The sequence below is a fragment of the Condylura cristata genome, unplaced genomic scaffold, assembly GCF_000260355.1.
Source record: "Condylura cristata isolate star-nosed mole 26May11 unplaced genomic scaffold, ConCri1.0 scaffold00006, whole genome shotgun sequence".
In the NCBI taxonomy this organism is placed as follows: Eukaryota; Metazoa; Chordata; class Mammalia; order Eulipotyphla; family Talpidae; genus Condylura; species Condylura cristata.
The window spans coordinates 15,286,877-15,304,036 of record NW_004567107.1 but is presented as its reverse complement, the minus strand read 5'-3'; the positions used below and the strand labels follow the sequence as shown (position 1 = coordinate 15,304,036).

The 17,160-nt window shown below is 47.1% G+C and overlaps 1 protein-coding gene across 1 annotated transcript in view; it reads left to right on the top strand.

Moving 5' to 3' along the window:
• Positions 1–3,305: 3,305 nt before the first annotated feature.
• RGS3 (regulator of G-protein signaling 3) overlaps positions 3,306–17,160 on the top strand; it is a 121,175-nt gene continuing 107,320 nt past the window's right edge. The window contains exons 1-2 of the mRNA XM_004677413.2: positions 3,306–3,420; positions 16,620–16,670. Of these exons, the coding sequence (XP_004677470.1) occupies positions 3,342–3,420; positions 16,620–16,670 (130 nt within the window). The 5' untranslated portion in view covers positions 3,306–3,341. The remainder of the gene's footprint in view (positions 3,421–16,619; positions 16,671–17,160) is intronic.

Genomic DNA, 17,160 nt, shown 5'->3' with positions numbered 1-17,160 from the left:
ATATTAAGTTTAGTAATCAATACTTTCTAATGTCTATTTACCTATAATTTTCAAATTTATTATTCTTATTTTTAAAGATTTATTTTATTTATTTATGCACACAAGAACTGGGGTGTAGCCAGAGGTACAGGGGGTGAGAAGATTCATCAGAGACAGAGTGGGGAGCAGAACAGGTGGATCTATTGAAATACACTTCTGAGGGAAGCAGTGGGGAGACAGGAGAGGTCTGCTGTGCCATGTGAGTCAGGTCCCTGGCAAGGACTGAACTCAGGCTGCAATGACTGGTGATATCATGATAGTGCTGAGACATATCTCCTCTGTTACCAAGGAGGTCATTTTTCCAACTTATAGAACAAGGTTGCAATGGTTTTCCCTTATCATTAAAATTATTTAAAAAATTGCTTTTGTATCTTGGCTAGCTTTCTCTTAGTTATATAATATCATTTAATATATGGTAATCCCAAGACTCCTGCACTATTATTTTTCAAACTTATTTTGCATATTAGAGCAGGTGAAATTTTGAAGGCCCTGAGATTCTTTGATAGCTAATGTGAAAATGCATTCAGATGAATTCCTGTAGTCCCTTCTCTCAAAACTCAGCGAGTCCTTATTCTTTTAGATACAGTCTTTTAAAAGTGCTCATAATCAGTTTATGTGCATGTGGTATTCTTAAGTGCATCGTGTGTCTGTGTGCTTGTGTTAGCTCATAGCATGCATGTATCGTGAGTGGGATGTGTTTGTATATATGTGTGAGGTGAGTGTGGCATATATTCTATCTGTTTGTGTATGTATGTGGGCGTGTTATGATGCATGTTGTATGTGTTCAGTATGCGTTGTAGTGTATGTATGTGGTACGTTTATCAGTGTGCATGTGTGTGAGGTACTTAGGACTGCAGTTAGGGGGTGCAAGAGTGCGCAGGCTAGATCAGAAAGCCATGATTGGTCATCAAAGACCCCTGCCTTCCTGGGGACAGGAGGGCCATGACCGTGACCCTTGTGTATGTTACCTGTAGGCAGAAGTGTGGGTTAATAGGAATACTCTTTGCTGGAGTGCCACTGCCCAACCGCCCACTTACTTTTGCCTTTCTTCTCTGAGAAAAGAGCAGCGGTCTCTTAAGAAAAGGCCACTTGCAGCTTCTACTCAGTCAGAGTCTTACTGGTGGTGTATGTACCGCCACTGAGGGGCCAAATCAGGATCAGTGTGGTCTTGGAGTCTTCCAAGGTTAACTGCTGAGTGTGGCAGAAAAAGTTGGGATCGGGGTGCGGGGGGTGTGGCAGAACTTGCAGTACATTGGGACTTCTGTCCTGAGGGGGGATAGAAGCCTCCTGTGGGCCTCAGTCTTTCTCCCAGGCCCCATTCAGAAAGTACAGCTCTGTGCAGCTCTACCAGTGAGGCCTGCCCTGTTGGATGTGAACCTGCAGATTGCCCATAGCCTGTGTCCAAGGTGGCCTTTCCTAGAGTAGACAGTGGTCCATGGCCACCATTGACTTGGGCACATCACCCTCTTCCTGGGCACGGCACGCACATTGTGCTGGCCCTGGAATGCCATGCTTTCTAGTTCCCGTGGAGTAAACATCTCTCTCAGGCCATGCCTAACTCATTACCATCTTGTTCCTGCAGGTCTATCACGTGTCCAGCCTCCGTGTCCTGTCCGTATCCTCTGGTTTGAGCCTGAGGTTGCCAATTTTTCCTGACTGGATGGAGGGGCAGAGCCTGGAAACTTTCCTGCCCAGAAAGGATGCCTGGACTCAGACTTCCCCAGCCAGGAGGAAGGTCTGGCTTTCTCAAATCCACGGTCCAGGTAATTTCATCTGTCGTTGGGGCTGGGGCTTTGGGAGTGGGCCTGCCCCTGCTAGGCAGTGCTCAAGGGGAGGAGGGGGTTCACAAAGTGATCCTTTGACCTTCCTGTGACTTATGTGCACTTAACCACTAACTCACTCCTTCTTTAGTTTCTGCTTGCTGCTGGCAGCCAGTTGTCCCTGTGGCATGCTATGTCCACTTACTGTTGGCTCTGTGGCAGGTGTAGAGGCTAAGAAAGAATCAGGCTATTAGCATAGACAGAGGCCTTGGTGGAGACAGATCTGTGGTCAAATTTCAGCTCTGCCTCTCCCTAGCTGTGCAGAACTTGACCAAGTCTCCTATCTTTGTCCGAAGTTCAGATTTATGCCTGACAGCTAGGGGCTAATACTTCTTAGGGTTATTATGAAGAATAAATGGAATGATCTGTGCGAATTGCCCACTCAGTTTCTGGCACCTGGCTCTGTCTGTCTATTGATCATCTATCTTTTCTCTCTGGCATCTCCCGATCTTGCCTTCCAGTTTTGCATGGCTCACTGGGCCTCAGATAGCCATTTGGCAGTTCCCAACACTTCACATTTTAAAATTTCTATCAGACCAGCAGCTTTCCTTCCCACAGCAGCAGCCGTCAGCATTTGTGAAGCAGATGTCTTGGTGGGAAACTGCTCCCAGGAGGTGTCTGTCAGTGTTTGCCCACAAAGCAGTGCAGGGGCTGACCTTCCTTCCAACTCTGCTTCTCCGCCGGGCTTTGGAGAATGAAAGCACCTACCGCCTCTGCATTTCTGTCCCCTTAGAGGCTGGAAAGGGCCTGTTCTCCTGTGCCAATGCCTCAGGCTGCAAGCATGGGGTGGTGAGGCTGGCTGGAGTCAACTGCTCTGTTCTGGACCTGAGGCTGCTCTCATCCAAGAGATGCTCAAGAGGTGATGGAGAGGGCTGGGTTTGGGGAGGGGCTGCAGTGCCTTGTGGGCTCTGTTCTGAGGACAGACAACACTTTCCAAACCCCACTGCACTGGGTGCTCCTTTGGCCTTGTTTGGGTCCGGTGATTACAGGTCTGAGCTTCAAAGCAGGTTTCAAACCCGGTTAATTGCTGGCCTGGGGGAGCCGGGAGAGCAGGCCAAGCCCGCCTGAGTGGGCACGCCAGGGGCCAAGGGCCTCTTGTGGGGCCGGCGCTTCCAGCCCGGAGCGCTCCTGGAGCCAGGTGCCCCGGCGTGGCCGCCCTGGCCTCCTGGCTCCTGCATCTCAGAGCTCCGGGAAGGGGCCGCCCTGGGCCGCGCGTGTGGCTGTCCTCGCAGCCCGGGCGCCGCCTCCCCTCTGGCCCCGCGACTGCTCAGTCAGGTGGAAATCTCCTCATTCAAACCGGCGCGGGCCAATCAGGGCCAGGCGCGCCCGCTGCTCCAACGCGCGGATCCCGGCCGGCTCCCGCCTGGCTACTGTCTCCCAGACGCTGGTGCGGGGGCGGGTGAACCTGCTGCCTCGGTTACTGGGGAGCAACACAGACGCCTCGGGTTACCGGCGCTCCTGTCCCGCGCGAGCCGGGACGCCATGGAGCGCTCCCTGCACCGCGTCTCCCTCGGGAGCCGGCGTGCCCACCCGGACTTGTCCTTCTACCTCACCACCTTTGGTAAGTGCCCGCTGAGACCGTGGTGGGGCTGTTGCACCTGTCCCCAGTGCCCAGAAAGGGCAGCTCTCCACGGTGGCAGGTGGCCTCAAGAGCAAGTGCTCTCTCAGTTTGGGGTCACTTCTCTGGCCCCTTCCCCCCTCCCGTGGGAGGGGACAGGCCCAGGCCCAGCAAGCTGGGCACCATCTGCCGCTGCTGCTGGAGCCAAAGCAATTGGTTCTGCCTCACTCGGCTGGAATAATCCCGCCCCAGTTAATCTTCAGAAAAGGGGTTTGTCACCCCTGAGTTTGCCATTAGCAAGCAGCTCAGGGTTAAATCACAGGCGTGTTGTCCCACAGATTAAGAATTCCTAAGTCCTCTTTCTTTTGGTTCGGGGACAGGACAGGTAACAGGTCAGCCTGGGTGGCCTGGGGATCCTCGTGGTTTTGCCTCGGAAGTGGTGGAGTGATTGTTGGTGTGGATAACTGACCGACAGAGACTGGAGAATTCTCACCTCCAGAGTGACCAAGGCCCTGGAGGGGTACAGGGCTGCCCTGGGGGCTTGAGGTGGAAAGAATTTGGCAGGAGACCCCTGCTTGCAAGTCCCCAGATAACAGCTGGACAGCAGCTGCCCCAATGGTCTGGGCAAACCCAGCCTTCTGAGTAACCACAGTCAAGATAACAGCTTTTCACAGCTCTTCATTTCCTCTCTGGTCCTCTTCTTCCAGTGGGGAGGGGGGTTATATTTCCTCTGTGAAGACTTAAGATCCCGAGAGGAAGGTCTCCCGGTGAACCAGTGTTAGAGTTGGGTCCTGAGCTCAAGCGTCCTGAGATGACCAGTGAGCACATTTTGGGGGGATGTGTACACAATTTTCCTGATAGGAGGTTGGGGCAGTTACTAAAACATAACTGGACTTTGCTCAGTTTCAAAGACAAAGGCATCCAAGGAGGTAGGGCCTCCCTGGGGTTCTGAGTTACTTGCAGACAGAGTGACTTTGATTAGCACACAAGCTCTTCACAACCTGGCTTTTTTGCTAGTGACAGAAGGAGTGATGGGAACGCCCCCAGAAAGCCCCTAGCAATGGCATGTGGTCTGGTACATTGGAATTCACAGGTCCAGCTGGTGGAGAACAACAGTGAGAGTAATTAGCTAGCTGCCATTTGTTGCATATTTACCATGTGCCATGCCTTGTGCCAAGTGCTTCTGCTGTGTCAGCTCATTGAATTCCCAGCCCTTGGAGGCAATTCTTGGTAACGTTGGGACGTGCAACTCTATGGGATAAAGGAATTTCCTTCAGGTGCTCTGAATTGGTGGGATGGTCAGAAAAGAGAGCTGTGAGACCTAGTCACCATAGCAGTGTCCTGATTAAAAAGTAAATATATGTCTTGTCTCATTGTCTGTTTCTTCTCCTTATTGTCGTGGTAAGATGCATTCATTGTTGAAGACAGTGAAAAGGAGCAAGTGGAAAACACTTGTAATCTGATTCTCCAGACAAGACCATTGCTAACATTTTGGTTTATACCCTTCCAGACTTATATTTGTGTGTGCATCAGTGTGTACGGGGGAAATGGGGTGGGGTAGGGTGGGTAAAATTTCTAATTTTAACAAAATTGAGGTCATAGTGTATGTATAGTTTTGTGACATTTCCTTTCTGGTGTGATGTGACTATTTCCTTGCATCAGTCCATTTTCTTCTATTGAATTAATCTTCCTGTCAGTTGGGGAGGGTCCATCCCAGCAGGGAGTGGATGCCCTGCCCAGCCATGGCCTCAGGGCCTCGGGTGGGTATCACTGAAGTTGGCTGCTTGGGCCAGTGACTGTGGCCTGAGTGTGCAGGGCAGGGTAGGAACCAGGTGGGGTGGGGAGCCTTGTGTTCTTGTGAACGCAATTTCCTCTTAGGTCTGTTCCTGGACATGGACTGGTACATGGGAAAAGTTCTCACCTGTTTCCAGTATTAACTATTTTCTTGACAAATGACACTCTTTCAGGCTGCTGATTTTCTTCATATGATGAGTGATCTCTGCTTGTCTGCTCATGTATGAAGGTTCATATCCGTGGTTACCAAACCGACCTAATTATCACAAGCACCTGGGGAGCCTGTTAAAAGCACAGATTCCTAGGGTCTTCTCCCAGAGATTCTGGTTTAATAGGTCTGGATGGAGCCTGAGAATCTATAATTTTAAGAAGCCACCGAAGTATCTTGACCGCTTTGGAATCTATGGATAGTCAGTTTTGATGGCCAGATGGACTCCCTTGTTTTAGATGGTCTTTTTACGGTTTTCCTCAGCTTGCTCCCAGCATGGCAGGTGGCCCTGTGGCTTGGCCTGGCAGAAAAAGATCAAGTTACTACCTTGCTGGATGTTTCCTAAGCACCAGCATTTAAAGGGTACTTAAGTCTTTGGAAATACAAAGAGACAAAATGGTTTTTTACCAGAGTTACCTTCAGGGAGAGAGTGTTGCATGGTTCACATCGTGTGTGTGTGTGTGTGTGTGTGTGTGTGTGTGTGTGTGTGTGTGTGTGTGAGAGAGAGAGAGAGAGAGAGAGAGAGAGAGAGAGAGAGAGCATAGCTCTTTGTTCCCTATGAAGAACATGTTCAAGTAACAGCAGTTGGCCATTCATTGCCTCCTAAGGGGGTGGCCTGGCTTCAGGAGACGGAATATAGACTTAGCCTGGAATCAATTTCTCTGGAGGAATTTTTTTCTTTATTGATAAACTGGTGTAATTTAAAGAAGCCATTATAGGCACACATAGTTCTTTTTTTCCTTTAGCATTCTATCTTTTAATTTTATCAGTATATTTGTTAACGTAATTTTTGAAAATAGCTCTATTGAGATGGACTTCACACATTCTACATATAACACCCTTACTTAAAGTATACACTTAGACGTCTTTTAGTATATTCCCAGGGTAGTGTAACTATTATCACAGTTAATTTTAGAACATTTTTTACCACCTCAAAAAGAGACACTGCACCCTTGGGCATATTAACCTCAATTTGCAATGCCCCCTAGTCCTCCTTCCCTCTTGCTTTGTCCTAAGCCCTAAACTTAGAGGCTGTTTTCTGTTTCTGTAGGTTTCTGGATGTTTCACGTAAATGGCATCATATACTGTGCATGTTTCTGTGACTCGTTCCTTTTACTCAGTATGATATTTTCAAGGTTCATCTGTGTTATGGGGAGAGTCAGCACTTGATTCATCTTTATGTCTGAAATATATTCCATTGTACGGATATACCACATTTCATGCACTCATTAGCTGATGGACATTTGGATTGTTTCTGTCTTTTGACTATTATGAAGAATGCTCTGATATTAATATTTCATGTACAAGTTTTTGTGTGGGAAAATATTTTCAGTTATCTTGGGCATATACTTGGGAGTAGGATTTCTGGATCAGATGGTAGTTGTGTTTAAGTGTTTGAGGAACTGCAAAACTCTTCCCAAGTGGCTGTGCCATTTTACATTCCCCTCAGTACTGTACGAGGACTTTGATTTCCCTACAACCTCATCAGCCCATGGTATTATCTGGCTTTTGGATTCTAGCCATCCTGGTGGTATGAAGTGGTAGTCTCTTACTGTGGATTTGATTTTCATTTTCCTGATGACCAATGATATTGAGTTCTTTGTATTTTTGGGCTATTTTATAACTTCTTTAGAGAAACCTTAATTTAGATCCTTTGCCCATTTTAAAATGTGGCTATCTGTCTTTTTTTAATGAGTTGGTAGAGGTCTTTATATTTTCTAGACATAAGTCTTTTCTGGACTACATGATTTGCAGATGTTTTCTCTCAGCCTGGGTTTTTTGACCATTTTCTTGATAGTGTTATTTGATGTTCAAAATGTTTTCAATTTTGATGAAGTGTAATTTTCTGTTGTTTTTGTTGTTGTTATTGCTAGTTCTTTTGGGGGTAACAGCTCTTCATTCATTATTATATCCAGAGATTCATTATTATATCCAGGAGCTCAGAGATTTATCTCTATGTTTTCTTCTTAGGGATTTATTACATTTAGGTTTTTGACCCATTTTTAGTTAATTTTTGAATTCATTTTTTGTGTGATGAGAGTCCAACTTCATTCTTGGGCATGTGGCCCTTCAATTGTGCTGTTATTATTTGTTGAAAATGCTACTATATCCCGATTGGATGGTCTTTGCAACCTTGCTGAAAATTGATTGACCATGCCCATATAGGTTTATTTCTGAACTCTCAATTCTATTCCACTGATTAATTTGTCTACCGGTATACCAATACCATACTGTCTTGATTCTTGTTGCTTTTGTAGTAAGTTCAGAAATTTGGGAGGTATGAATCTTTCAATTTTGAATTTTGGTTTTCAAGAATGTTATTTATTTATTTATCTTTTACATCATTGTTCAGGTGTAGAGCCCATAGACTTTCCTATCCCAATTTGCCCATGCACCATCCAGAGTCCCCTATGCTCCTCCTGCCTTCCTTCTGATCCCTCTTCCTCCCCCTCTCCTGCAGGATGCCTCTGGGTTATAATTGTCTGTTTGTTTTGTATTGTTACTATTTTTTTGAAAGATTTATTTATTTATTCATACAGAACTGGGGTACAGGCCAGAGATGCGGAGGGTGAGAGGATTCACCAGAGTGGGGAGAAGAACAGGCAGATCGATGAAGTACACTGCTGAGGGGAGCAGCGGGCGGCCAGGAGAGGTCTGCTGCCATGTGGCTCTCCCCCAGGGCAGGCGGGCATGGAACTCATGCGGAAGTGGCTTAAGCTTCTCAGTGCAGTGCTTTAACCCGCTGCGCCACCAGGGAGGGCCTGTTACTATTTTTTGCCATGTCTTATTTGGTTCTTCTATATTCTTCCTATAAGTGAAGCCAGCTGATAGTTTTCTTTTTCCTTCTGACATTTCACTGAGCATGATCCCTTCTGTTCTCATCCATGTTGCTGTGAATGACATGAATTGTATCTTTTTCGATTGCTGAGTAGTATTCCATTGTGTGTATATATACCACATCTTCTTTATCCAATCATCTATTTTGGGGCATTTGGGATGTTTCCAGGTTTTATCTATTCCAAATAGTGCTGCAATAAACATAGGGGTACAGGTATGCTTTTGAATTAATGTTTTTGTGTCTCTGGGTAGATTCCTAAGAGTGGAATTGCTGAGCCATGTGGTAGCTCCATTTTCAGTAGTCTGAGAAACCTCCATACAGCTTTCCATAGTGGTTGTATCAGTTTGCATTCCCATTAGCAATGTAGGAGTGGTCCTTTTTCACCACATCCTCACCAACATTTGTTGTTGCTAGTTTTTTTGATATGTTCCATTCTTAACATTGTAAGGTAGTATCTCATTGTGGTTTTGATTTGTATTTCCCTGATAATAAGGGATGTTGGACATTTTTTCATATGCCTGTTGGCATCAAGAATGTTTGGATACCCTAATTCCCATATGAAAATGAAAACCCAGGTTCACAAAAATGTTTGATTGTGAAAGAGTATCTCCTTGAAATTATTAGCTTTCCTAAGACAACAAATTTATTAAGGAGCAGAAAAAGCAGATTTATTGAAATATCTTCCAAGGGAGCAGGGGGTAAGACAGGAGAGATTGTCTCTTTGCAAACAAAATTATTAATCAGCCTGGAATCTCTGCTCTGTGCATGGGGATTGGTCACAGGAGAGAACAGGTTGTCTTCCTCTAGGATGTCTGTCTGTGTCAGGAGGTGACAGGACGTGTTCTGAGGGTTGCACGTTGCTTGGACAGTGGGTGACCTAACTCAACTCTCTTTAGAACTGTCATCTGCAAATTGTCATCACGTACCCAAGAGTGAGGTGAACTCCATGGGGAGCAACTTGGCAGGCAGTCTCTGGAGAAATGCCTGGAATCTTTGGTTTGCCAGAGGAAGATGGGGAGATGTGACTGGGAAGGCAGGGTCCACTAAGGAATGTCACTCACTTGCCTGGCATGGCTTGGTTTTTCTGTGGCAGGACCTTGTCAACGGAACCCCTTCCCACTCTTTTCTCTGTCTCATTAACCCTCACAGAGAATGAAGCTGGAGAACAGATGCCAGCAGTTTGCTCTGCCAGCTGCCCTGGCTTACCCTGCTGCCCGAAGCCTGCAACATTCCTTCAGCATGTCTGGGAAAGCCATCCATTTGTTTCCCAGGAGTTTGTCATTTGCCACGCAGGGTCCTCCCCAGCTACTGTTGTTTCTGTCTTTGGATTTCCATCTGCTTGGTAGCTTTCAGAAAGTCCTCAAAGTTTCTGGTCTGTTGTGAGTCTTCCTTTTATCTCTTTTTGAATTCTTCTGAGTATATTATTTTTCCCCCCTAATTTTTTTTTTTATTACAACTATAACAAACACTCAGAAAAGTGCTTCCCCCAACCCCGCAAATGACATGCAGCTCAATGGTTTATCACAAAGCAAATCCCTGTGCAGCTTTCACTGGGGTCGGACTGGAGCATTGCCGATACCAGAGCCTCTTGGGAGGCATAGTTTCTTTATCATCCAGCTCAAAATATTTTCTAACTTTCATAGTCTTCTTCTGGAATCCATGGGTGACTTGGACATGTTTCTTAATTTCCAAATATTGGGGATTTTCTAGTACTATTTTTACTCTTCATGTTACATTTTGGTCAGAGAATGTACTCTCTGTCCCTTCAGCTTGGCCCAGGGCCTGTTTTTATAAATGTCCTGTGAGTGTTTGAAAGATCTACAGGAGCTGAGTATTGTGTTCTTTGACTATGTCAGGTTCAGGGCGAGTTTGCTAATGATGTTCAAATATTCCCTGTCTTTGCTAATTTCCTCCCATTTGTTTTGTCAGTCGTCACGAGAGGTGTTTTAAAATTCCTATCAGGATTGTAAATTCGCCTGTTCTCATTCTCCTGTCACGTCTTCCTTTCTGCGTTTCGAAGCGCTCGTAACAGCATACACATTTAGGGTTAGGTCCTTCTGGTGAACTGAAACTTTTGTTCTCTTACAGTTTTCTTTTATTGTTATGAGTGCTTTTCTCTGTTTCGACTTAAGGTTCTTTTTCCCGATCTTCACATTTTTACCTAGCTTTCTTTTGGTTAATATTTGTCTGGCATATTTTTTTCCTATTCATTTTCTTTCAAGATCTCTGTTTCTTGTGTTTTAGATGTGCTGCTTCTAATTACGAATGGTAGACATGGTGTAGTTTTTTTTCTTCTTAATGGAGACCTGGGATGAGATCCTCTGAGAGAGCTTTAATTTCTTCTGTTAGGTGCTTCAGGTCATGAGTAATCTTGGGTAATCTGGACTGATGTTGGGGGCTGAAGCTATTTGAAGCTGAGCCTTGGTCTCTTGAGGTGTCTGATTATGGTTAACTGTTCCCGAGGACACCCCATTAAGGTTACATAAAGGCAGGGGCTCATCAGGACGTCATTTCTGGGGGTGGGGTGGAGGAGCCCTGTTTCTAACTCCTGCCCCTGTGTCCCCAAAAGGCAGGCAGGAACTCAGCACAGCCTCTTAGCCTGTCGTTCACCCCTTTGGAATTTGAAAACACCCCCGGGAGAAAATGAGCCCAGGAAAACATTCGTTCTATGGTCCTCCATCATCTCGGGCCCTCTGGGGAAACTCTTTTCTGTCTGGTTACATTTCTAAGAAGTTGCTTACAAATATTTTTGTCTAGTTTTTCTAGATTTCCTCAGTGGACCTATCATCCCAAAAATGGAAGTTCCCTACATATGTTTTCTAAATTTTCAGTGTTTTCTCTCTTGTTTCTTTCCTTCTTTCCTTTCCCCTTTTCCTCTGGCCTTTCTCCCTCCCTTTTTCCTTTTCTCCCTCTCTTCCCCCTTTCTTCTTTTGTCATTTCAGGCGAGTGCCTTTTCTTTTTGTCAGCTACTTCACACATACCAGTTTTGAAATTTGTAACAGCCCTATTAAAGCTGAATTTAATATTATTCTCATGTCCAGATGAGGAAACTGATGATGCAGTGGTGAGGGATCACTAGTGGCGGGATCAGGATCCAAACCAGATCTTACCACCAGCTCATACTTGGCTTGTGATGCCAGGCTTCCTCCCTCGTGTTTGCCATATTAAACTTGTTCTGCTGGAAAACTTTATTTGATAATGAGAAAATAACAAAAATGTTAAGCATAATGAAAATAAATTGATTCCATTGTGTGGCTTCAAGCTATCAGCAGGCACAGAGCAGACACTCATCATTACGAAATAACACATATTTAACCATGGAGGAAAAGTCTGTTGTTGCACGAAATGGATCAAGATGCTGAGGAATCTGTAAAATGTACTAAGACTAACAATTGGAGATTAAAATTATATGACTTCACATATGTGATTTAAAATCTTTACAATACAACAAAAGGACAGAAAGAATAATCTGGATTTTCTATGCATACACAAACCACTTGGTCTCTAGTGACGCGTGTTCACGAGTGTGCTCGACTATCCTTGGGTGGGCAGGGCAATCCAGATTTTACAGTTTAGTGGTGATAAGTATGGTTTGAATCTATTAGAAGTCTTTATTAAGAAAATCAAGGACCTCAAAAACAGGGGAGTCTCCTTTTTCCTTGGTGTTAACCCACTGGTATACTTAGAACTATAGTTGTGGTCTCTAGTTCTGGCCTGGGCCCCTCCCTGGACTGCCTGGGCCCTAGGGGAGTCACCTTCCATCCCTAAGCTTGGCCATTCTGGGTTCTGAACAAAGAGGCTGTGTGAGATGACTTCCGGGCCTTGGGCTCAGACAGCTGATGAATGGGGGAGACGCAGAACTGAAGGATAAGATGGCATAGGGTGTGTCTCACTGGGGGCCTGGTCGGCCGGGCTTGGCTTCTCTGCTGTAACAGTGCAGGGTACCCTGGCCCTCTCCAAGGAGATCTGCTTGGCAGGGCCTGGAAGGGGAGCTGCAAGGAGCTGCTTGGGGTTGTTCAGATTCCTCTGGTTCGTCTTCAACCCTGCGCATCCTTGGCTCCGGCTCCACTGTTACCCTTGCCTGGGTCCCTGTCTAGCGACTGGGCTGCGGGGTCCCTCGGGGCAGGCACGGGGTCTTCAGACCTGCCCTTCTTCCCTCAGCGCATCATGCAGGCGCCTCGCTAAGTTCTCTCAAGTTAACCAGGGACCATTTGTGTTGGGAGATTTCTTGATCCTGAGTTCTGGCAACAGCTGATGGTAGGTGATAGGTGCCTTGCAGCCATGCTTCGTGACTTTGGAAAGCTGAACAACATGCTGGGGTCAGAGCTGGCTTTGCACTGGGAAGAGCATCAGAAAAAAAAGTAATCATCCTATGTAGATGGCTCAGGCTTGAAGAGAATTCACCTGTTTGTTTCTGTGCAACCCTCTCCCATCCCATACTAGTGCAGCATGGTTTTTGTAGGAAAACAGCTGCAGGGATCCCTAACGTGGTAATTGCTTAGACTTTGAGATAATAATACTGTGGGTTCTCTTGGCGCCTTCCACCCAGGAAGGCTCTCCTCGTCCCCCAGCGTTATCTGATCCTCACACAGCTCAGAGAGGGCAAGAACCCCTATTATTAGCTCCATTTCCCAGCTGTGGACATTGTGGCTTGGAGAGGAGAGGCTTGTCGGGGTGGAATTAGAACAGGCCGCTGGGGCTTCTGAGATCAGTGTTCTTTCTGGGCAGGAGAGCATCAGGGACTTCTGAAGGCTGAAGAGCTGGACCAGGCTTTGGTAGAGCCTGAGTACTTGGTGCTGTAGATTGAACAAAGTGCCCTGAAGCGCAGGGAGAAAGTAGTAGCCCTGTCATAGTGCTACCACTATGGTGGAGTGTTCCAGAGTTCTGAGACCCAGAGCTTCCTGCTTTCTCCAAACCCTGCCTACCCTTCCTCCAGCCAGCAATAAAGCACACGCCCACCCACCAACCCAGTGTTCATGGGGTGTGTCCAGAGATGAACAGCTGATGATGACGGGATATCCCCTTGTGCCTTGGAGGAAAATGGAAGGAATTGGGGCTTTAAGTCTAGAGGAGAGAGCCCAGCAACTGCAGCCCACGTCCTGACCATGAAAGTTACCAATGAAAAGAGAGGCCATTTTGGGCTTAGTAAAGATGGAACATTGAATGACCACAGTCGTGTCGACAAGGAAAGGGCTCCGTTTTAAGGAGTGAGCTCCCCATCGTTGGAGGTGATCAAGCAGAGGTGGGTGAAGCTAGGCAGCTGCAAGGACTCGCTGGCTGATGTGTGGGGTCGCTGCAGGCTGGAGCCCCTGCCTGCCCTCCTTGCCGCTCCAGAGCATGTCCTCCGGGTGGGGCCAGTTCCGTGGCATCTTGAAGTTCCAAGAACTGAGGAGGTGCCGCTGAGGAAGAGTGGGCTTCTCTTTCCTCCGTTCATGCTGGAAGGCCATCATATTTGGTCAATGAGGATCACCTGAAGTTTAGCTTGTTTTCATGTCTTTAAAAATTGTTTTCTACTCCTCGTCCTTCTATGACCATCACCATCTCCTGTCCCTCTCCCTTCTTCTATTTCCCCTCCTTTCTTCTTCTTCTTTCCCTCATTCTCACTCTCTCCTCTTTCCTTCTTTCTCGGTTACCTTTTTATGTTTAATGATAGAAGTGCTGTGTAGTGACTCCCATGTTAAAACGATAATGATAGACCGAAATTCCTCCTGACTTCTTTCCTCCCGATTTCCAGTGTCTTCCCTAGTGGTGATTACTGTTTGTAATTTGGCATCTTTGGGCAAAGATGCCGAGTGATTTAATCAGGTTTTTTGTGCCACTGGCCTCTGGTTCCTGTGGCCTTGATCTTGTTAATGCAGAAGATGCTTGGGAGTGTGGGTGCAGGGCACATGTGTCTGACTGTGGACACCTGAGTCTCAGTGTGTGCGCTTGTGCAAGTGTGCACACCTGAGCCTGGAGGCCAGGGATATAAGGGCCGCGTCTCTCAGAGACAGAGGATGGCTGTAGGAGACAAGCGATGTAATTACAGGAGAGGCGAGACCAGAGAACGCCAAAGAGCCCAGGGAAAGAGCATAAAGATTTGTGGGGGGCTGGGAGGCTCAGCTACCTGCCTACCTCCCAGCCTCCCTGACTGGCCCAGGCCTGTCTCCTTGCATGTCCGCCTCCCTGCCTGGTGGGCTGGGTATCTGGTTTCCTGAGAAAACATTAATGCCTGCAAAATTCACCGAGAGCTCCAGGACGCCCCTCTTTCTGTCTGCCTGAATCCATAGTGAACCCGCCGGGTGCATGCTTGCAACTAAGGCATCCTTTCAGAAAGCACGCACATGTGAAAGAGAAAGACACCATATACAATGTCCTGCAGTTTGCTGGTTCCCCTTAAAAACTCATCTCTGGGCTCTCCCTGGTGGTGCAGCGGGTTAAAGCACAGCGCTGAGAAGCTAAAGCCACTTCAGCATGAGTTCCATCCCCGCCTGTCCCGGAGGTGACCACATGGTGCGGCAGACCTCTCCTGACCCTCCCGCTGCTCCCCTCAGAAGGTACTTTGTCAGTCTGCCTGTTCTGCTCCCCACTCTGTCTCTGGTGAAGCCTCTTGCTGCCCCTGAGCCTCTGGCCTGTACCCCAGTTCTGTATGCACAAATAAATAAATCTTTAAAAAAAAAATTAAAAAAAAACTCATCTCCGTGAATTCTTTGAAACTGGCCATAGTTCTTTGTAAGCTGTCCCACTACCCAGCTATGCTGGGTCATTTAGCCACTTTCAGATTGATGGACATTTCAGGTGCTTCCAATTTTTCTGAATCTTACACAGTGCTGAGTGTCAGCCTTGCACATAGGCGGGTTTTTCTCTGAGACTTACCTGGAAGTAGAGTTGCCAGACTGAAGGTTATACACGTATACATTCGAGTGGATTTTGCCAGTGTACTCCCTGTTTTCTTACATCTTTACTAACATTTAACATTGTCTTTTAAATTATCTGTCCATTGGATTAGGGAAAATGACATTTATTGCCATATTAATTTGCACATCCCAGATCTTCATGAGGTTAAGCACTTTTTTATATGTTTGCTGGCCATTTTTGTCTTCTCTGACTTTCCAACTCATTGTCCTTTCTGTAATTTTTATTGTGTTGTCTCATAACTTAGTTTATGGTCTCTTTAATTGTAATAGACATTTGTCTACTATTATGGAATCAAAATTATCTAACTTTGGCCTCTGTGGGCCTTCTCCAAAATTGTAAACAAGTTCAGAGGGCTCTTCTGTGGGGTTTCAGTTAAATTGCATTCTGACTCAGCAGTCCTGGGCTGAGATTCTGAAAAAATTTTTTTTTAAAGATTTGTTTATTTATGCAAGAACTGGGGTATAGGCCAGAGGTATGGAGCCGGGGTGAGGGGGTTATGGGGTGGATTGAGAGGATTCACCAGAGACAGAGTAGGGAGCAGAACAGACAGATCTACTGAAATACACTGCTGAGGGGAGCAGTAGGCAGGACAGGAGAGGTCTGCTGTGCCATGTGGGCCACCTCCCTGGCCAGGGATCAAACTCATGCTGCAGTGGCTGTGGCTGGCTTCACAGTGCTGCGCTTTAACTTTACCATTATGTCATTGGGCCAAGATTCTGCTCTTTTTCTTTCTTTTTTTTTAAGATTTTTTATTTATGCATACAGAACTGGGGTACAGGCCAGAGGTGCAGGGGCAGTGAGAGAATTCACCAGAGGTAGAGCAGGGAGCAGAACAGGCAGATTGACAAAGTACACTGCTGAGGGGAGCAGCGGGCAGGTCAGGAGAGGTCTGTGGCGCCATGTGGGTCACTTTTGCAGCTGTGGCTCGCTTGCAGTGCTGCACTTTAACCCTCTGCGCCACCAGGGTGGGCCCAGATTCTGATTTCCTAACCACCTTCCAGATACTTCTCTTGCCACTGATTGTTGGACTACACTTCAGGTAGCATGTGTCTTTGCCTTCCCAGGACACAGCCAGCTGTCTGGCAGAACTGGGGCTTTGGCTGGCCCCTCCTTAGGCTTCTGGCTAAGGCCTAGGATTCTTCACTCTCCAATCTAAGCTGTGCATAATGTGGGTGCAACAACTTTTCCAGTTGTCCAACGTGAGCGTTCCCCAGAATTGCCTTGTGAAGGAATGAGATCCCCATCACCAACGGAGTACAAACATAAGCTGGAGAAGCACTGCTGCCGGGGCTGCAGAGGGGGCTCCTGATGTGATGAGGAGGCTGAGCGAGGTGGCTTCCGAGCTCCCATTTGCCCCAGAGACCATCTGAGTGTTTGAATTGCTTCACATGTTCAAAAATGCAGTCTTGTCCCTGATACCCACCACCACTGAGTGTGAGGTCACGCTTGTTGCTGTCTCCTCAGGTCAGCTGAAGCTGTCCATTGATGCTCAGGACCAGGTGCTGCTGCTCCACAGTGAGTATGGCTGAGTGCCCGGCTGACCAGGGAAGGGTGGGCCACTGGAGACAGGGGTGGGTGCTGCTATGCACAAGGCTTCTTTTGTTGTCTGTGTATAGATGTGCCCATCGAAAAGGGCACATAGTCACTTAGGATGCTTTAGAGAGGCTTCCCTGCTCCTGCCCGTGATGTTGATGGAGTCGGAAGGCGGCCTTCTCCCTCCAAGGCTGGCACTGTCCCTGCCCTGGGCACCTCAACATCATCCCTGATCCCAGTTAAGTAGGGCCACAGAAGAGCTTCCCTTTCCTCCCTCTTTTCTTTCTTTTCCCATCCATCCACCCACCCACCCACCATCCACCCATCCATCCATCCACCATCCATCCATCCATCCATCATCTATCCATCATCCATCCCTCCCTCCAAGGCTGGCACTGTCCCTGCCCTGGGCACCTCAACATCATCCCTGATCCCAGTTAAGTAGGGCCACAGAAGAGCTTCCCTTTCCTCC